General features: G+C 47.6%; 1 protein-coding gene across 14 annotated transcripts in view; it reads right to left on the reverse strand.

Moving 5' to 3' along the window:
- Positions 1-21,720, reverse strand: part of EHMT1 (euchromatic histone lysine methyltransferase 1) — a 123,256-nt gene that overhangs the window by 12,957 nt on the left and 88,579 nt on the right. For 12 of the 14 annotated variants that reach the window (XM_052814703.1, XM_052814713.1, XM_052814711.1 and 9 more), the window contains 13 exons: positions 20,214-20,345; positions 18,163-18,308; positions 15,310-15,453; positions 13,519-13,745; positions 12,658-12,822; positions 12,066-12,148; positions 10,647-10,753; positions 8,563-8,685; positions 6,066-6,167; positions 5,174-5,278; positions 2,324-2,478; positions 1,345-1,512; positions 814-958 (listed from right to left, as the gene is read on the reverse strand). In XM_052814703.1, the coding sequence (XP_052670663.1) occupies positions 814-958; positions 1,345-1,512; positions 2,324-2,478; positions 5,174-5,278; positions 6,066-6,167; positions 8,563-8,685; positions 10,647-10,753; positions 12,066-12,148; positions 12,658-12,822; positions 13,519-13,745; positions 15,310-15,453; positions 18,163-18,308; positions 20,214-20,345 (1,802 nt within the window). The remainder of the gene's footprint in view (positions 1-813; positions 959-1,344; positions 1,513-2,323; positions 2,479-5,173; positions 5,279-6,065; positions 6,168-8,562; positions 8,686-10,646; positions 10,754-12,065; positions 12,149-12,657; positions 12,823-13,518; positions 13,746-15,309; positions 15,454-18,162; positions 18,309-20,213; positions 20,346-21,720) is intronic. The other 2 variants (XM_052814715.1, XM_052814712.1) reach the window with 1 other exon arrangement.

Here is a 21,720-nt window from a genome sequence, read left to right on the forward strand (position 1 = left end):
CATTTTTACTCCATTATTTATTTCTGTGTGCAATGAACATCAAAGGACCCCAGCTTTCAGGAAAGGATCTCATACTGAGCCATCTTCATTTCTCATGAGAGGATGTCCCCCTGTGTTACTAATCTTCCTCCATGCCCTATGAGCTGTACTCCACATTTGAGGACACGGAAAGCTCCAAGAAGGGACCAGAGCTGGGAGATGATGCAACATGATGTCTCAGTCCTCCCCTGCTGCTTGCTTCTTCCCACACGAGTGCTCCAGCTGGCTGCTTCCCCAGCACTCCCCAAGCCAACAGAGTCCCACCACCAGCTGCTGCACAACAGGGCTTGGGCATGGGAAGTTCACTTCAGCCACCCGAGAGCTGTGCCCAGAGAGGGGTCACCCTCACCCTATGCTTCCCCACCTCTGCTTTCACAACCCAGTCTTTTGAGGACTTCCAGTATCACAATGAAGACCTTGGCCTGGATACTGCAGTCAGGAGGAAGACAGCATGAGGAAGGTCTCCCAACAACTCACTAATTCTCCAGATACAGAACAGAGGAAAAGGATAAATGGGAGCCACATCAGCCACCACCAGCACACAGCTGACACAGAGGTTAGCTTAAGACTCAGAAATGAAGAAAAGCAGAATCCCATCTCCTACAGCAAGAGCTGGAGTTAAGGACTACAGCCTTAGCTGAAATTTCATGGCAATATTAGGACTAGACAATCCCATCTTGAATGCAAAACCTGTTCTGAGGTGCAGTGCACTGCAACATCTCTGAATGCACACAGCAGGAGAGGCAAAATATGTGGATACACATGATCCCTCACCTGTAAATGAGTGATGTTTCTATCAATGTCCATCGGGGAGGTGACGCAGTTTTGCGAAACATATTTGTAGTTGCTAGGACAAGGCTCGCTGTCCACTGAATTGACGCAGGGAATCGGGATCCGCTCATAACCCCGGGCGATGTCTCTGTCAGTGGGAGAAAGAGAACAGTCACAGAAGAAAAGCTCCTCCAAACAAGGGGCCATTCAAATGCCATCCTGGGGCAGAATTACTGCCTTTGATCACTAAGCATTCAAAGCCTGAAAGCAATTCAGGCTAGAACAGAGTTCATTTTTTTCCACCCTGCCTTACAGATTGTTCTTTGTGCTTGCAAATACTTCCATTTGGAGGATGAATTTACAAACCACGTCTGAATCAGCACGTGCTTAGTTCTTGCTAAGCTCAAACTGACCTTCACACCACTTTAAAAAGCTAAGCATGCACTTAAAGTCCTTTCTTAAACCAGGCTCCCCGCATCCCCTGTGCAAGGGCTCTATTTCATGACCCACAAGCAGAGCCAGACTTATTCTCACCTGCTCACAACCTTCTCTATCTGGGCAGGCTTGTCAGTAGATGATTCTTTCAGAGTCTTGTTCATCTGTAGGGCCACCCAGACCTGAGAGTTAAGGCTGGAGCACTGGAGTGGAGTCTCACCCTCCTTGTTCTTTAAAGTGACATCCGAGCCACGGGAAAGAAAGAGACTGCAAAACAGCAAGAAATTATAAGCATCCCCCGAGAGAAAGTGCGCAAGGGGAAAATGAGCTGAATCACATCCTCCAGCCAGCCCTTAAGGGACAAGGAAGAATCTGTAGTAGTGAATAATCACCTGAGTTTTCTTTATTAAGCATGGTTCAGTGAATCCTTCTACGTGAAGGCGCTGGCAGAAGCCACAGACTGGAGCTCTAGGCACTCACGAGAGCTCTGGGCAAACCTCGCCTTGCTTCAGGCATGACAGGTACCTTGCTGGTACCAGCCTAACTTCAGACAGGCTTGAAACTCTCTGGCGGGGAAAGATATGGGGTGGGAAGAGTAGGCTGGAAATGGAAGAGTCCCACAGGAAACTGGTATTGGACTTGGCCCTTGTTTATACTCACCAGCTTCTGGTGAGTACACATGATGACTTTATTCATAGCAGTGATGAAGCAAAGGAAAAGCCCTGTTATCATATTATGCCACGCTAGTTGTGGAAAAAAAAAAAAGCTTTAATCAAGGACGCCTGACACCTTTCTGCTGGGAAGCCCAGGCTGAGCCCCTCAAGCCCTCTGCCCAAGACTCCAGGACCACTCCACATTTTCTGATCTTTTTTACACCAGCTCTGGCAGCAGCTAGGATTTCAGACCCACCGCCCCTATGAGCAGGGCAATGGAGAAACAAGCCCTCCATCCCAATTTTGGTTTGTGCTTCAATGCCAAAGGCATTTCAAAGGATCTCCCGAGCTTGCCAGCCAGCACCCAGGTAGAAAGGAGTGACCAGGGGAAGGGAGAGAAGTGGCAGGGCTGGAGCCGTACTTACACGACACACTCGTAGCGGTTCTCTCTGGCTGCAATATGCAGGGGCGAGTCCCCGTGAATATTCACTGCATGTAAATCACACTTAGCAGCCAGCAGTATCTCTGCTATGTCAACACAGCCAGAAAAAGCAGCCCAGTGCAAACAAATATTTTCCTCCTGGAGGGAAAGGAAACAGAGTAGAGGCTGTTTAGTGCATTAAAACCCTATCACTTTGGGACTTCACCATCCTCAGCTCTACACCTGCAGCATGCAACATGTGGCTTGCAGTCTCCTTCCCTACACTATTCTTTCTGGCTGGGACTGCCAGGGCAGGCAGGGAAATCTCCGCACAGACGAGCAGGGAGTTCTCACTCCAGCCGCCTCCACACACTAGTGACGGGGAGGCTGCACACAAAGCGGTCCATCGCCTTCTTTATACTCGCAGGCAAATTGTCTGTCTCTAAGCCACAAAACAATCTGGATCAATCCACAAGAGAGGTGACAGACATGAACAAACATGCTGGAAAAGGCTAGAATCTGAGCTTCCCCAGCCCAGACAGACAGGAAAGCTAGCATGTCTCCCAGTGCTACAAAATTAAAGAGAAAAAGGCACAGCACAAGCTATAGGGTATATGAAGGTGCTAGAAAGCGAACCACGAGCCACAGGGAAAGCAATCAATCCGACTTCAGGCATCTCTTAAATACTGTATGTACTCATCTCTCACTAGCAGCACTAGAAATAGCTGAACACTCATCTTTTTGATGGAGATATTTTAAGCAATGATACTCTGTTTTCTGTTACAGTGCAATTTGCAGCACACTTCGAACCCTTCCCCATGACAAGCTCTAAAGACGTCAGTTACAACAGTGCAATGATAGTAATGATCACCTAACTTTTCTCTCTCTTTTTTTTTTTTTTTAAAAGCAAAAATAAAGCGCATCTCTTAGTCATTGCAACTTAACTTAGATCTTTCCTTAAATGGGGAGGCTATTGACATACACAAGGGAGCGGGGAGACCTTTTTCTACATGGCTTCTGCTTCCCATTATGGTAACATCCAGAAAAAAACCCTAATCACGTCACATACCAATCTACAGAAAAAATTAATCTTGTCAATTGCACACCACATGCTGCTGCACAGACAGGATACAGACACCTAGACTCACTACTTTGCCTTGCATCAGCTACTGCCTAACAGCAGCATAATTATAATCAAAAGCATTTCTCCCAGAACATGATGCTTCCCAGCACAAGTGACGTTGCTTCTTAATGACTGCAATCAGGAGACACTGAATGTAGGTACAGTAACGGATATGCGATACATACATCTGCTAAGAGGGTATTTTTCTTTCAAATAAATTGTTGACTGAGCTGATCTGATTTTCATCATTTAATGTGTGATCTTGCAACTGGTAGCCAAAAGGCTTCTGTGACAGATCAAACAAGTCAGTTTTGTTCAAAGTCAGCACTAGGGCTCTGAAGCAATGCAACAACCCAAAAAGCCCCCTTCTCTTGCCTTGACTTTTGCTTTTAGGAACAGTATCAGATCTGGACCTGCCTGGGAACTATCTAAGCTACCATGGAAATAGAGGCTCCTACAGAGAAGGGGCTTTCAGACTGGGGACAGCAACTCCTCAGGAATAGCTGGAGCCTTTCTGAGCCCCGTGAGACAAATGTGCCAGCACCTACCCCTGCTAGCACCCAAGACACAAAACAAGGCATTTAGGGAGACAAATACAAACCAGCTGCTTATATACCTTGGATTAAAAAAGCACTAGGAGCCTCAGACAAGAAAATACACTGTCATGAGGTATGCTAGAGTGTGAACTGATGGTGGGGTAGGTACTTCACTGTAACAACTCTGTGCAGAAAGCAGTGAAGCCAGTTACCCTTCATTTATCAAACTATCTCACATCTACAGGCCAAAGCCTGGAGTAGCTCATCACACCCCAGTTCACACCCAAGCTTGCATTGCAGGTACTTCTGGGGTTTCAATATCCTTAGAGACAGAAAGGAAAAAATGAGAAATATACTACTGAGAAAAAAAGAGGAGGAGCAGTGCTGATATAATGAGTCTCCTGAACAAAAACGTGGATGACTGGGGAAAAAAGCAGACAGCACCTCCCTTGTAACTTCTCTGTTTACTTGAAAGCCCCTGTGAAACCGGCTGGCACAGCCCAACACACAGCGCTGCTGGGCCCACAGAGCTCCCAGGCACTCAAATACAGAGTACATCCCGCTCAAGCAGGATTTACGGAGGTGAAGAGCAGGCCAAGAGCCAGCTCCAGCACGCTGAGCCACCAGCCTGGGCACGCTCTGTCCACATTGGTGGCTATGTGCCTGTTATGCCTAGGAAAAGCCAGGCTTGTGATACTTGCTGGCAGAGTGTCTGCTCAATCCATCCAGAAAACACAAGTACAAACTTATGCCCCTCAAATGGCACGCAGGATGCCCCTAACCCTAACCCATGCCCAGTGCATACTAGCCTGTGACCAACGTGGAGCTGCTAAGTTTGGACTCAAGGAGGATCTGCCTGCTGCAGCATCCAAGTGGCAGTACAGTGGACCCAGGTGGATTAGAAGCAGCGAGGCACAGAGCTGACTACAGCCTGCACCATTATGTACAGCATCCTTATGGGCTATGTCACGAAGAGCTGGAGGAAAAGGACTTCTTGCCAGCTTGTAAACTTCTTTCCAGAATATGGAGGAAATTTCTCCCACCAGACACTGTTCACTCACTGCCCCAAACCACCTGTGTCAAGGGACCACTGGACCTCCCTGCACTGAACCCAAAATCTGCTTCCTCAGGCTTGTTTTGTTTTTCAACAGAGATAGTTGTTAACTTCCGAAACAGATTCCAGGAAGAACCTTACATTGTCGCGGATGTTGATGTCTGACCCCTTCGCAAGCAGCAGCTTCACCAGCTCAATATGCTTGTACTCGGTGGCCCAGATCATCGGCGTCCAGCCTCCATCATCCTATGGGAGGAAAAGGAAAGGGTGAGACACGCAGAATGGGCAAGATGGTCTCCTGCTGGCTTCACAAGCAGCTTGGCAGCCACAGCAGGGTGCACTTTGCCTGGGAGCCACAGACCCCCTTCCCTCCTCAGGTCTGTCTCATCACTCTCCTTTGGTCTACACTGCTGCAGGGAGAGGTCCCTCGGCGTCCTGCAGAGCCCAGTGTGATTTGAACCAACACGCCTCAGCAGGCCAGGGTTTATATGCAGCTCAGCACACTGGCAATTGATATCCAGGTCATTCAAATACAGCTGACTGTCCAAAAGGCACAACGAACCTCCAGCTTGTGTAAAAGCTCTTACAAAAGCTCCCTGAGAAGCCTGGGGGAGCTGGCCTTCCCCCAGAACGAGGAACCTCAATGCAGCACTGCCTCACCCCGCGGCAGTGGATAAGCTCTGTGATGGCAAGTGCCAGGCTCAACCCATCCCACAGCATGTCCATGATCCCACCACCCCCTGCTAGGAGGAGCCCAGTGACACCCTCGAGCAACAGGCCCCACCGGCTAATTCAGGGTCAAGGAGAAACTGCAAATCAAGGCTCATGAAAGAGAAGTTTCCATGAGGTCAGTGGAGGGGATCGCCTTCTCTGGCAGACCAGGATGCCTATGGCACCGTCGCCCTATGATGTTTTTCAGCTGCCCCCCAGCAGCAGGACTGTATTTGAGTAACCACTGCACAGACAGCACGCTGCTGAGCCTTGGGTCATGACCTGAGAAGAGCAGCTTCTGCCCCTTGCAGAAAGGCCTTACCTGGCAGTTGACATCCATCTTGCCATTGGAGAGGAGGTACTGAACAATGTCATAGTGCCCCTTCTTGGCAGCCAAGTGCAGACACGTGGAGCCCTCCGCATCCTGGACACAACCACAGAACAAGCACTCAGGGGACATCTCTTCCCAGTGTTTCCCATGTCTGCATGACACCAGTGATGCTTAGGAACACCAGAGAAGTTCACAGACGGAGCAGAGGACTCCAGAAGTCCCCAGCCTGCTGCCAGAAGGGGAGAGACCAGCAGCAACGAACGCCAGCACTGAGCAGAGGGAGCTTTACACAAAGCTCCGAGGTGCAACCCATGCAGAATAGGAGGCTGACAGAGCAAAGGCTATGGGAAGAGATGCCTTTGTGAAGCACAGGGAAGGTACCAACCCAAAACCCTGGCAGACTGATGCTCCTCTTCCTCAGCAGACCCTCTCCAACTCTTCTCCGTGCACTGAAGAGCCAAGGAGAGGCAGAAATCCCTTACAGAGGCAGAGCTTGCACTTTACAACAGAAAAGTAGCCTCGTCTCAGCCTGAAATGCTCCATTCATACAGGGTTTTTTTGCTGTGTTTTATTAGCACAAGGCCTTATCCCAGCACCTGGCGGCAGGGCAAAGGGGTGTCCTGCACAGGGGCTAGGAGCCTCCCTAGATACCAAATACCCAGCGTGCCCACAGCTGAGAATGGAGATAAAAAACAACTGCAAAGGTTGAAAGGAAAAATGCCTTTGGGAGCTGAGAGTACAGGGTCTGGTGGAGATGGACAGGCTGTGAGTCATGACGGAGACACTCCCACACTAACACCAAAGATATCCGAGGCTGGAGCCTGATTTTTATCAGGTGTTTATATCCCAAGAGCTTAGCACATAGCAAGGCCCAGAGACCAGGAAATAAGGAGGAGGAAATGAAAGACTGAAAACCAAAATGACTTCTTCCAGCTAAGCCCCTGGAAGCAACTTCAGAGGCAAGAGCTTTTGGACAGAGCTGAGCGCACATCACAGGGCTAGGGAGCAACCCTCCGAGCAAGGATGGGCTGTCTCAGGCCAGGGATTACACTGTGTGGGCTTCTTAGAGTAAAGAAGGGGTTTCTACACCCCATAAATGCCTGCCACATCTGAATAATGCCACAGCTTTCCCCTTAGAGAAGCATAAGCCAAGTGCAGCTTCTCAACCCTATGGAGAGCAGGCATATTTTAATATAAAGTTTCTGCAGGTTTTGAGTGGGGCTTTGACGTCCTATTAACAGGATCAACAGCTTTGCCCTGGGGGCTGAGAAGGCCCCACCCAGCCCACCACTGTCCTCAGCATCCCCTCCACCCAGCAGTCCTGCAGGGCCAGGCTGGGCAGGCTCGGCATACACCCACAGCAGTTACTGTCCGGATTTCACATTGAAATGGCTGGAGCTGATTTTAAACTGCGATGTTGCTGCTTTAAAAAAGATGACTAATTTCGTGCGAGAAACTAATTAACATAATAAACTAGTCTAGACTTCAGACGTGATCTCAGGCTTCTAATTTGCTTTTGCAAGCTCAGGATCTTTTTCCTTCCCTTTACCTTTAGAAGAAAACCCCCCCTCTTTTCTACAGGAATAAATCAGGTGAGAGATGTCTGGATTGCTCCAAGACACTTGGGACAGTGGCCAGCATAAACCCACATGTGCCTGTCCTGTCCTTTCCCCCTACCCAGCTCAGAACCAGGCTCCTAAGGATCCGTTTAAGGCTCGGGGTGGGCAGCACTTGACATCTTGTGTAATCCTCCTGGCCCTGCCAGCTTCTTCGCGAAAAGAACACGCCGGCTCAGCCGTACTCCCCAGCAATAGCAGAGGAGCACGCCAACAGCAGCAGGTTGTAACAATAAGAAGTTCACATGGGGAGGGTTCCTGTGCTCCAAATAGCGTCTGATTTATGGGACTAATAAACTATCTGTATATTTTCCAAGATTGCAAAGCAACCAGAGCATGCTAAAGGCAAACAGACAGCTGCATTTTATTGTATTTGTTTAAATTAAAGGGGTCCAATTTTGCCACTGCAGCGTGACTGCAAGAAACCACACATCGGTCCTTTGGAAAGCAAAGCTTCCTCTGAGATTTTTGCTGGCTTGGCAAGCACCAGCCCATTTTAAAATGTCACCCCAAAATTCTCATTATTAGAGTCTATGAAGAAGGAAACTCTGAAATCAAACTCCAAATTCACTGCAATGGATTTGTGACACTAATACTTAGTGGCCCCATATGAAATCAAATACCCCCTACATTTGGTGCCACAAACTAATGTAGCAAGTGGCAGCACTTGCCCCAAACTGATCACAGCCAGGACACTGCATCATTAAAATGATACTACCGACAACCACAGCCTTGCCAAGCCTTCACTCCCAAGACAAGCAAGTCCATTTCCCCTCTGCCTGTGCACTCCACCCAAGACTTAAAACCTTATCAAGAAAGAAATGGTGGACAGAGGCTTCTTCAGGAAAAAAAGATAAAGCATAAACTGCTACCTTAGGATCTACTAGTGCTCCAGCCTTGATAAGGTATTTCACAGTTTCCAGATGGTTGTTTTCTGCTGCTTCCATCAGTGGGGTCCTCTGGTCTTCAGAGCAGGTGTCTATATTAGCACCAGCCTGTTAAGAGGCAAAGGCAAATACAAGGACAGTTATAATCATTACTGGTTAGCAGAGGAAGGATGTGGGAGTAGAGATTTGGTAGCAAGTTTTTTCCTGAAATTTAGCCATATTAAGCAGGGAAAAAAAAAAAAGAAATAAAAACAGGAAAGAAAGCAGTCCAACTTCACCTGTTTTGGAAAGCAGCACACACTGCCTGCCTTCTCTCCTGCCTTCTATAGCCGGTAACCAGGGCATAAGGAAGCCAACGGCTGGTACTAAATAACTGTTGTTATTAATGGATTTTGTACTGCTACTTTCTAGATATTGTTTATGTAACAGTTTGGAAAAATCAGCTTCCTCCTTTTTCCAGCAGCTTTGTTTTCCCTGGTCTATCATTTCTATGGACACAAACAAAAACAACCAGCTTTTCCCAATGTAACAAGCAGTAGGAACAACTTGCTGATTGCAACAGAGGTAGGAGCTGTAAAAAAAGTCCTGGAGATTAGCTAACTATTCCTGTTGAAGTCAATGGTAACATTTCTACAGAGGTCTCTGAGCATATGTTCAGTTCAACATGGAGTGCCTTGGACCAAAATCTTACTCTTTCCCAAAACACTACTGTGTCATCTATCTTGCCTGCTTTAACTCTTTGGCTTAGCTCAGTAACCCACCCAATACTTAAAACCAAAAGAAAATCTCAGAGACAGCACAATTCTTGGCAAGCCACGCATGCATATATATGCGTGAAGCACAGACCTGTTTACAGCAGCGACACGCTGACTCAGGTTCACCTGGTACAAGAAGTTGGCCTCATTTCTTCCAGGTGCCTCCCACTGAATGCATTTGTTTTGACTACTTTTAAATAGCTAGAGCTATTTAAACCAGACCAGAGAAGAGGCATTTCAAGTTTAACAAGCTGGGGACATTCCCAGCCAAATACTGTGCTACTGCAATAGCCAGACATCAGGGAAGAGACAAGAAGATGAAGGATTTTGGAAACAAACCAACCCCACTGATACTCAATTCAAATTGTTTGTAATATCTCACAAATTTTGCTCCTTTTACTCATACAAGTCATTACGCTGTCTTCACGTGCAGTAATTTAAGTGAGTGAGGGCAGCTGGGTAGGCCCATAGCTGCATCTTCAAACAGCACTTTGAAAGCCTCTGACTGCAGATGCTGAAATGCAACATGCCAGAAGGCTCATTTTCAAAGATGTGGCATTGTTGCTTTCCCAAAAGCCCTTTAAGGTTTCCCAGTCACACAGGGTAAAGAAAACATACTTCCAGTCACTCCAGACAATGTATGGCAGTACAAAAAAGAAAAACTCTAACTTTTAAAATCCTTTTTTCTTCACATCATTTTGGAGCACGTTCAACAAGAGCACCCCTATGTCTTTGACCATCTTCCCTCAGTTAGAATCCAAATCTCAGACAATAAGCCAAACTTACATGTTTCCTTCTCTCCTTTTCAAATGCAGGACATTTACACTGCAGAGGAAAATCCTGCTGGAGCTACTCAGGTTTTGACAGAAGGGAAGACAGAGTCTGCTACCTTCCAGGCTCCAGAGCCTACCTGCCTTCGTTACAAAGAACAACTTGGCAGCAGCTTGCAGATCACCTGCAGTCTGCCAGCGGTCAGCCTGTGCTGGCACATCTGGCAGTGCACTGCTCTGCTGGGTGTGCTTAGGCATATAGGTTCCCACATGCTCCACAGTGCCCTACATCGAAGCTTCACATGCTCATTGCCCAGACAGTGAAGCTTGCTTGGAGAACAGCCTAGAAAGACAGCTTCAGTCATGTCCTCTAAGACCTCACGTTACTCTCCACCACTCCTCCCTTAGTAAACCCTGAGAACGAGGAGGTTTTTAATAGGAGGGATGTTTCACTGCTGATTTCCAAGTGTGCTTTAGCCATGTGGGGCAGGAGACCAAAAACCACAGAAAATTGCTTGTACAGAAGAATGTAGTGGAGACAGACCTGAATCAGCATATGGCAGATGTCCACATGGCCAGACTCGGCGGCAGCATGGAGAGGGGTTCTCTTACTCTGATGCTCCATTTTAAAATTAGGGTCAATTCCATCCACTGAAAAACAGAGCAGAGATGCTTTCAACCACAATTCAGAGATTAGAGAAAAGTGTAACAGGAGAACCAGGTCTCAGCTAAAGGCTTTTAAAGGACAGTTTCCCAGCCCATCCTCAGCCCTTCTCACGAATCACTACACATTCAAGCCAGAAACCTCTCAGGGTAGTCCCATGGACATTCGATATGCAACAGCCCTCAAACCAAGAGCTTCAGAAACACCATGGAATTTAATATCTTTAAGGCATTACAATTTCTACATAGGCCATCTCTCTCAGATTCACAATTCACCATCTCTCAGTGCAACAAAACCAACAAACACTATACAAGGATAAAAAGAAAAAAAAATGCTGCTTTGTTTAAAGCAACACAGAAGTTGGAAACAACAACAGGTCAGTACTACCTGGCCTTTTTGTCTCACCACTATTAACTGCAGTTAATATTAGTGATCCTCATTGCATTCCCGCAAACACAGGGCTACAAAATGGATGGAGCCTCTCCAGCTAACACAAGCTTGGGATCTGGCCAGAGATTCTCACAGCTGTGCAAAGACTGACAGATGATGATGACAGCCAGACAAAGATGTCTGGGCATGATAACATGTTGCATATGATGAGGCCATAGTTAAATATCAATGAATAACATTTTTGTGCTATTGAAGACACGAACAATGAAGCCAATGCTTGCTAGAAGAAAAAAGAAGAATCTGATAAATGAAAAGAACAGAAAGCGTCCAAAAATGTACTGCAAAGTACTGGAGTGGAAAGGAAATGATCCCAAGGAAACACTGTGTCCTTCAAAGGAGGAGATTCCTCAAGAATATTTGCTGGTAAAAACAAGCTCAGCACCTCAAAGTCACCTGGTGACAGACAACCATGTACCCCCCAAACAAACCCTGTGTATTGAAGGGCTTTTCCTTTCTGTTCTCTTGCTGATGGGTCTTGGCTTCAGCCGACTCTCATCTTTTTACCTCTCTACTGGATGCAAATACCTAACTATCCCATTGCACGGAGAGGAAAAGTTCTGTCGGACTGGAAAAATCACATGTAGGTCATGTGGGGACAGAAACAGCTTCTCTGGATAAAACCATGCCCAAATGCAGAAACAAGTTGGGAGCAGGTCCACATTTCACAGAAAGATGAAGCCATTTCCAATGACACATCACTTGCAAAAGTGGCCTTCTCCTCCAAATCCACTCACAAGGGGCAGTGAGGAATATGACGTGCCGCCATGCTGGGAACTGGACTCTGGCAGCTGCCTGGCAGGAGCTGGGAGTACTGCCAGACATGCAATGTCCTGGGAAGGAGCCACCTACCTAACATAAGCAGGACTTTTTGCAGCTCTCCTTGCCTCGCAGAGAAGTACAACTGCTTTGGATGGAACCGCAACTTCTTGGGTCTGCAGGAGTGGGGAAAAGAGGCATGATTAATACTCACTGAGGAACACTCCCAGCATTTTACCCCACCCCACTGCTACCCCATGTGCATGACAAAGTCTGTTCCTATGGTACAGCTCCAGAGTGCCAGCAAAAACACAAGAACAACAAGTCTCCAGAAGGAGGTCTTACAACTTCCAGCTCTAACCACAGACAACCTTGTTCTAATGAGGGCTGTATCTATCCAGTGCCACTCATCAACAAATTCTGGGTCTTACTACTGTAAACAGGAACTCTAGTAGTTACAGCTGCAGTCAGAGGGCCAGTGAAAAACTAAATCCTCCAGACAAATCAATAAGACATTTAGAGCTATAACTGTTCTCTTGAATCAGTAATCTGTTGGGGGTGACAAATGACGGAAGTGAACAAAGAAAGGTCTGAGTGGGGCCAAAATCCAGAGAAGCTAAATCTCAGTTTTCTCTAGGTTAAGCAACTTTGCTGGGAGCTGGAGAGACCCAGCACTTTTTCTTACTTTTCAGAGTCCAGGGCAATCAGGGCACTTTCCAGAGTTTCTTTAACTGGTCCCTGGGTCAGGCTAGTAGTAGGCTTTGGAAAAACTGAAGACCCAGCCATGTCAAACCCTTCAGCAGCCGAACTTTCTGGTTTGTCTTCCTCTGACAACCGCGTCCCAGTGCCACTGGAGAGAAAAAATGAGACAGCCAAAGCACAACCATTAAAAATACACAACAGTGTGTATCTTATGCCAAAGAAGGAAAGGAAATGGATTTTAAATACAGATAAGCATAAGTGAAATCGAAACACAAACCAATATATTCTACAGCCTTTTCAGTAAGAACTTGCCCCAAAAAGGAGTTGCACTGCCCTATGATTACATTTTGATGTACTCTGTGCTACAGGAAACCCAGGAACATGGAGCAAGTTGTAAAAGCCACCAGAACAAGATCAGATCAGATGGGAAGTCAGAGCACTGTTCAATGCAGGGATGGCTTGATTTGTGTTTTCCTCTGCGTTTTCATCCTCTCTTTATACTTGTACCCACTGGTGCAAGTCAGGAGCTACAGCTAGGTACTGCATGAATTTCCCTGTTACTTAGCAGACCTGGCAACATCAACTCGTTCCACCATTATTCCATTCCTAACAATAAGAGGAAGGAATGGTTTTAAATCCTGAACGCCTCCTATCTTCATAGCTCACCCTGTGGCTGCTGTGCTCTTCTCCAACACAGCGAGCAACACAAAACACACCTGCAGATTCCTGCAGCTTTCAGAGCTGGACCAGAAAGCACTTTGCTCCATCAGGAAGAGAACAAGCATTCAAGTGCAAAGCAAGGTCTGGCATGAGGTTTGAGATCACCATGTGCTCCCAAGCTCACCTCCCCGTCGTGGTGTCAGCCCTTCCCTCCACAGCTGCTGGTTTCTGCTGCTCGTAGATCAGCGACACCGTTGAGGTTGTGTCTGCTTTTGCTATTGTCACCTCCTTTGCCTTGGAGGCCTCTTCCCCGCAGTGTGGGCAGTAGCTCATGTCGTTAACCTGGGAGGCACAGTTCTTGTGGAAACGGTGGGAGATGCTGCTCTCCGGCTGACACTCCATGAAAGTGCCCTAAAAAAACCACATAGAAGAAATTCACACCTTGGTCACTACGTGCCTTACCCCTTCTACATGCTTCATCCGCAGATCTCTTAAATACTTCATTCACCACCACTCTTGTCCCTGGCGCTTCCAATACAGTAAGCAAGCACTGCCACTTCTTTAGAAGAGAACAAAAACCAAGGTAACAGGGAAAAAACTCACTTGGTTAGGGACTGCAAAGCAAGTTTTTTAATTGTGTTTGGGAAACAGAACCAAGAAGTCCCAATTTCCAGCTCTTTCCTCTAACGCTTGAAGTTCTTGCTTATGTTTCTAGAAGTGCCAGTGTACTGTAAGGACGCCCCCAAAACTGGAAAAGAAAACTTCAGACCTGTGTGCTGAGCGAGCATTAGAACTACCTAACAAAGCTGCGCACAAACCATCCAAGGACCTACATGAATATAATTAAATCAGCTGTTAACCCCAATGTAACCTAAAGTATGCGACTTCTCTGCTTGGACCAGCCCCATATGCTCTTTAACCCCAATAAAGTGGCTGACTGCTCATTCAACAAACTTGGGCAACTTTTCTTACAATTATTTTCCCTTTCCAGCAAAGTCCTTCGAACTGAACTGAAGGTACCCCAGAATTCATTGCCCTGTGATATTAGTGCTACCTGAAGCCCTACTGTGCTCTGTGTTAATAGTGACGGATAGCACAGACAAACACTCCCAGGTTCACCTGTGTGAACTACGACACATCCCTGAGAGATGTACAAGCATGTAAGGAAAGGCTAGTTAAAACCCACTCTTCTCCTGAATTCACGGTCCTCCCAAGCAATCTAATTAACTCCATCTCAGCTTTGCAAAAATGCCTTTAAGTGTTTTGAGGATTTTATCTTTTAAATGATCTTTGACTCAGCATGAAAGCCCAGGATGGCTCCATTTATTACAATAATGCTTGAGACTACTGTAGCATCTGTCATTGAGTCATCTTGAAGAACACTAGCATCAGACAATTAAGCCTCCTCATCACCCTGTGAGGCCCTCAATTGGTGTTTTTCAGCTTTACCAACAGGGAAACTAGGACACTGATGACTTAAAGGACTGGACCAACGCTATTAAAAGCCTCAGTGGCAGAGGTGGAAGAAGCAGCAGGAGATCTCAAACACTGCCTTGTTCCAGTGCCATCACTCAGGTTTCCCATCTAAACCATCATGAGCCAGTGGGGCGACACAGATGTGCATACACAGATTCATTTACAAACCAGCTAATACAATTTTTGATGCGATTGATCTGTACAGAGAAAGAAAAAAAACCCCCTTGTTCCAAAGAAATTCCTACGGCAAGACTTCCACTGTGTGAAATCCCAGAGAAAACCCTTCAGTAACACCCCTTGGGGTCTCCAGGAAGATAAAGGTGACGATTGCAGCTACCCTCACACACATTCGTGTTGAAAACACCACCTGATGTGCTGTGGAACGAGGTGGAGCTGATGCCAGGAAGTCAGTAAACCCCTTTAGGTACCATCTCCACCTTCAGCTCTTCCAGCTACTGCAACAGGTACCCCCTTCCCTAGATTGAGAGCACGGACTTACTGCAGTGCAAAAGTATCCACAGCCAGGGCAACACTGGTGTTTCACCATCCTCCCTCTATGGTCCTCACACAGCACCAAAAGCTGGACTTTGTTAGACGGGCGCATCAGTTCATACTTAACCACACTGTTTGTGCATCGGCCCAGCTGGAACAGGAGAAATTAAAGGAAATGAAATTACTGGAGACCAAAACACTCTCTGTGCTTGTGCGGAGGAAGATTTTGCACACTGCCTTGATGAGACCTGGCTTTTTCACAGCAATTCAGATGTGTGCCAGATAGCATTAGCAGTGCAGCAGGAAGCTGTGAAAGCTGCTCTCACAGGAAGAAACGCATCATTTACTAACTAACATGCATGTGGACCCCGAGTCGTTTGTTCCTTGCAAGAAAAAAAATCGTAACTGGAAATACGCAACAGCCAAGCAGCGGCAGAAGGGGCAGTCCCATGGGCCTGACTCACACAACATACGCTCTCCTTTTGCCAGGAAGAGCGGGTGTCGGTGACCAAGAGAACAAGACCATACGCACTAAATCTTGTTACTGTTCAAAAGTATAAGTCACAGGAAGATAAAGGGAAAAATAATTGCTCTTCACTGCCAGCGAAGTTATCGTCTGTACTGGTTCCAGCACTGGCCCCTGCCCAGACCACAGGGATGAATAGCCAGGCTTTCACGAGAGCTCAGCTAAAGTCACATTTTGAGCACATTTTCCGAAGGATTTCACCAATGTACAGCTCTGGGCTTAAAAAGCTATCTTCTCATGCACCACCTTGTTCTGTTAATGACAGCAGGCTCCATAATTGGGGTTCACTTTTCCCGATCAGTGTTACTCGTTCTGCTGCATCAGAAGGATCCGCGCTTCCTTCTGCTGCCCCCATTCATACATCTATGACATTCTCACATCCCAGTTGCCACCTGCTAGCAAGACACAACACTGTTTGGGTTCTGTAAGTTCCTCTTGATAATAACCTTGCTTTTCCCAGATGCTTGGCAAAGGACATTTATAAACTAGAAATATAAACGTGAAAGGCTGCTACAAGGAAACATCCCTACCGAAATCTGTGCATGGTTTACTGTGCGCTGCCACCATGAGCAGAGGAGTCAGTCAGGAACACGGTGCCTGCTCATCACCAACAGGCTGTCCCCCTGGTCTAGCTAAGGTTTGATTTGCTGCTTTTTCTCAACAAAACTAGACTTTCTCTCTAATTTTTTTAAACTCCACTTCTGCAGAATCAACACCCCTACAGAAAAAGAGAATGGATTTTAACCTAGGCTCGTCATTCACCCCTAGCATCTCTGATTCAACTTACCCAAATTCCAGCTGCAAAGTCTACCTGTGGTTGTGACGCCTTGGCTAGACTGATCACCGTTAACACACAGAGCCCAGAGGCTGCAGGTCTGGCAGGAGAGGACCATTGCATTGATTTTTACTTATGAGCTGAGGAAATTTGATTAACACCTGAAAAGCTGCACTGTCCGTGTGAGGAAGTCCCTGCATTATTATGTCACGCTATATTATTTGTTAGAAACTCTAAAAAAAGTACGAAATGATTAATTGCTATTTTCCAACCATTAGAGAGTGCAGCACGGTGCTCATAACTATTTATAACATCCTCAAAGGACACGACAGTCTGGAGAACCCACTATTCACATGTATAATATTCTTATAACATCTATGAGTCACTTATCCCGTTATGAAAAAGTATCTAACATAAAGCATGGCCTTTGCTATTCCTTTCTCTGATTTATCCAGGGACAGAACTGTCAAACCACCGTCTACATGAGAAGGAACTCTTTCAAACACCTTTTGTTTATTTAGAAGCCCTGGGGTCCCCCTCTCTCCTACAGGGCTCCAGGGCATTCTCTCTTTAATGAATCAATTTTGCCATGCTTTGGAAATTCCTTTCTCTATAGGTACCAGCATGTACTAACAGAAGCAGAGCTGGGCTGCAAATCTGATTATCTCTTTCTCCCTCCATCCACCCTTCTCCTGGGATCCTACAGGAGAACTAGGGATATTCTCACTCCTTGTCCTACTACCAGCAAGTATCAGAGCACTGCAGTGTGACTGCGGCTGAGCTGAAGCTTAAAAGAAACCCAAGTGCCTCCCAGTAAAAGGAGAGTCTACTGAGTGTGTTCCTGTCCCGCAGTCTGACTTTCCAGACTCTGGGAAGGAGTCACTTCTGCCACTTACTTCCACACTTCTGGAACCAGGAGAGCCCAACTAGCCCAGCTGCGATCGACTGAAAGGCATAGAGTGCAACCGTTTTCAGTCAGCTAGACCTGGAGGCTGCGCAGGGTTGCCAGGACATAGGAAGCTTTGTAACAGAAGCCTCTTGGGGGAGGAGAAGAGAGGAAGACTGGGGCAGACTGAGCCGGCGGAGGGCATGCCAAGTTCCCGAAACTCAAGAGCTGGCTACAGAAAGGTTTGCATCAGCTCCTTCGTAGTCAAGGAAAACCAGCTCCAAGCTTCCTCTGACTGGATTTTCTCACTTTGATGCATGCTAATGTGTTTTAGCCCACTTGGCCTGAAGCATGTCTGTTACATCAACTTGATCCAGCTGCACAGGCCAGGACAATCGGGAGAGATCCACCCAGCACCTCTCCAACTGCAGACCACACCACCGCCTCCCTTCCAAGTGGCTTCAACCCGACTGTGCAATACACGCAGAGTGCTGGGGCCCTCAGCTTAGCGAGCGAGGTGTTTGCCCTGCCATTCCCGCACACCAGTGGGTTCCCAGTCTAGCAGGCTGCAGAGCCCGTGTGACCCGACACATGTTCCCGGCACAGCTTTTTGTTCTTTGTGTCTTTGTCCTCAGCAGAAAGGTCTGCGAGAAGCTGAAAGACAGGCTCCTACCTCGTTATCAACACTCTCCGTGGCCATGCACTGGTTGTTGGCTAGCGTGGTGATCTCTCTGCTTTTGGGGGTTTCCATTCGACAGCTACAGAGGGGGACTTCCTGGAGACCATCTACTTCCATTGCTTCAGGACCATTGGAAAGACCTGGAGTACAGAAGACCAGTAAATCAACTCTGAAACTCTCTTCCAGGAGAAAGGATGCAGTCCATCAACACCACCCATATCCTCTGGCATCTTCCCATTCCATGTCCTGAAACGCTTTCAAGGCATTATCTAAACCTGGCGAAAAAGACCCCTTTCTTACATCAGATGGAGTTTGCAAAAGCATCCTGTACTTTCCTAAGTCCAGCCATGTTACAGATGACTGTGCTGAAATCAAGAACAGCAAGTTAAGAACAGTTTACTCTGAGAAAACCTCAACAAGGAAAAGCAACGAGGTACGGATTTTTTATCAGCCTGTCTCTCCGCCCCACGTGCCCTACAACACTGTGCTCTGGCACCAGAAAATTTGTAGGAAACCACCCAGAGTTGGAAATTTGAATAGTTAGTGGAGTGATAAATAGAGAAGATCAGGAAAGCGCAAATTTCTATTTGCAGAGGCTTATTACACAGATGGGAAAACAAAATTCCTGGGACTGTTTGGTCTCAGCCAACCAAGAATTATTTATTTTGGAAAGAGAACAAACCAGGGAAAAGAAAGCAGCAAGATGCTCAGATGTTCTTGCCTTCTCCTCATCTCTTTCTCTCAGATTTTGAACATTTTCAAATCTCTTTAAAGGTGGATAAAGGCCTTTGAGGGGGCTCACTGCCACGTATGGGGGCACAGTGTGAATGCTCCTCTGGATTCAACTCAATCACTAGGTTACCCATAATTGCAAAACACTGGGCTAACAACAAAGGGGTTGTTTCTAGTCCTACACTCCTATTCTAATCCTACACAGTCATAACATCTCTTTGCAATGTTTTCAATACAGAAGCAAACCCTCACACATTTGCCTTTGGATCGGTTCACCCTGAAGTGTTCCAAGCTTTCCCTACCCAAGCCTGCTATGGGATTGAGTCTCAGTGAGAGGGAAGCATGCTGCTATTTTTTAAGCTTTTGAAAGGAGAGTTATTTTGCTGCAAAGTTTCAAAGATTAACTTCATTGCTAAGGGAGATTCCTCTTTAGCTGCCCTGGCAATGGCAGCACTCCCCCCTGCAGCATCCTGCCCATGCCTACAACCCTATCAGCCGAAGCACAAGCCCCTTTCATCTTGTAAGGAGTTTCCTTTTAGCCAACAGGTTGCAAGACCAAGCCTAAAGGAGGGATGGGATATTTCAAGACATACAAGCAGAGGGAAAGTCCTTGCAGTTTTCATGTAAAATCCTGTCAAGATCTTAAAGGTTTAAGAGCTTTCTCTAGGACCGCAAATCACAAAGCTCATTCCTCGCCTTCTGAGCTGTCACTTTCATAATCTTTTTGACATCCAGAGGCTCTGGTGAAATCATCCCTCGTCCTTCCTGACCCTCCCTCGGTGGTGAACACTCCCACCCGCTCTTTGATGTGCCTCTATTGAAAGAGCCAGACAACCTTTGAAAGTGAAAGAGCAACGGGGGACAGACGGCCGGATCCAGGTTAGCCAGGAGACGCTGGATCCGAGGCAAGTTCAGCACTGGGAACAGCAGCCAGGGGCGAGCACCTAGGAACCACCACTGGTCCCCCCCTCTTCCCGGGGCTGAACAAGAGGATCCTGGGGGGCAGTGGCAGCGATTTGTGGAGACCCTACATCAGCATCCTTCAGGGAACGGAGGGGAGCTGCCGAGCGGGCCGGGCCGGCACCTCGGACCCCTCGCTGGGCATCCTCCCCAGCCACCGCCCTCCACCCGAGCCGGGCTCCCGTCCCCAGTGCCGAGGCTCCCGGCGCCGGGCGGGCGCTCCGCGGCCGGGCCGGCCCCCGCAGCCGCCAGGGGGCAGCCGGGCCCCCGCACGCCGCCCCGGCTGCGCCCGGCGGAACAAAGCCCCGGCCCCGGCCCCGGGCCCCGGGTCCGGCCAGCCGGCTGCCACTCACCTCCCGCCGGCGAGGAGAGGATTCCCTTCACCCGGAGATCCAGGGAATCCAGGGACACCTCCATGTACTCCATGCTGTTCTCCTGGCCGGGGCCCTCTCTGCCTCCCAAAGATGGTTTATAGGCTTCGGCACCTAGATGGAAACACACACATATTTACACAGCTGGAAAAAAAAATAATAAAATAAATAAGTCGTGTGCAAGCACGTGCGGGTGTAAGGGCCATAGTTAAGCGAGCAGGCTGTATGCAGGCTCCTCAGAGAGGCCATGAGTACAGATGCACGTAGAATTATGAAAATGCAACATCTGGGCATCTATGGCATGACTGATCTCTTCTTTCCTTCCCTGTCTGATCAGACAGATTTTCCGCTTCCACTCAGGTAGGTAACAACAACAACAAAAAAGAATAAGTGAGACAAGTTCTGCCTCTGAAAGGCACACCCGCCTGCTGCCGTACTGCATCGGCAGCACAAGCTTCAATGGCACAAGGAAGGGATGAAACCAGGGCTCAGCGCATCCTCCTGTCTCCAACCTGCTGCAAAGGGCTCCAGGTACACTCCGGCCAGGCAGAGCGAACCCGCTAATCATGTACATCATGAAGAGGACGAGGCAGGTGACATTCAGCTTAATGGGAGGGGAAAAAACATAAAAGCCAAGTTCTGGCTCTAAGTGAACAAAGCTGCTGCTGGGAAGAGATTGCATAGGGACCCCTCGCTGGGAAGAGATTGCATGGGGACCCCTCGGAGCCTTCATGGGAATTGGCAATCTCTTCACTCTCCCTTGGCTCCACTTTCTCTCCTAGTTTGCTTCTCCCACTCTGGCTTGGCCAAGAGACTTTTGTTAGCCTGGAAGACTGGCTGCCACCTTTATTGAAGGGGCAGAAAACTAGTCTGCATCTGAAATGAAGAAATAGCTATTTGCTCTGAAAGTGATCAATGGCCCCTACTTTGTCTTGAGAAAGGGGCTGCCTTGGGAGGAAGAGGAGCAAGCCAGATGACTGACAAACCCCAGGCACAGACCAAAGGCTCAAACGTGGTCATTTAGCTCAGAAGTAGCCACAAATCAGCTGATAAGAAAATGGCCTGCTTGCAAATTAGCAAGCACAGAAGAATAAACCCTTTGATGGCAATGGATGTGTGAAACCTTAATAACAAAGCTGAAGGCACAGCTTCACTTCAGAAACTACCCACTTTTTTTTACCCATGTTGTTACCTTTCCTGCACTCCTGACTCTCCCCAACCCACAGCTTTCGGAAGACATCTTTTGAGTGCTGGGTAACTCAGGTCAAACAAGACTGACCACCTGAACAACATCCACACCATGAGATGGGCCAGAAGTAGCTCATTACAAACATTGCAGTGCTTTCAGAATAAGCAAAGACAACCTGAACATTCCATTCAGCTGGACAAACATCCATACAAAAGCAACTGAGCATCACTCTGGGGTGGTTCTTCCTTTCCCTTCTGCATCTCACCACACTCCCTGAGCTCATGGGATGTGAGTCCACAT

This window comes from Harpia harpyja, chromosome 19 (assembly GCF_026419915.1).
Source record: "Harpia harpyja isolate bHarHar1 chromosome 19, bHarHar1 primary haplotype, whole genome shotgun sequence".
Taxonomy (NCBI): Eukaryota; Metazoa; Chordata; class Aves; order Accipitriformes; family Accipitridae; genus Harpia; species Harpia harpyja.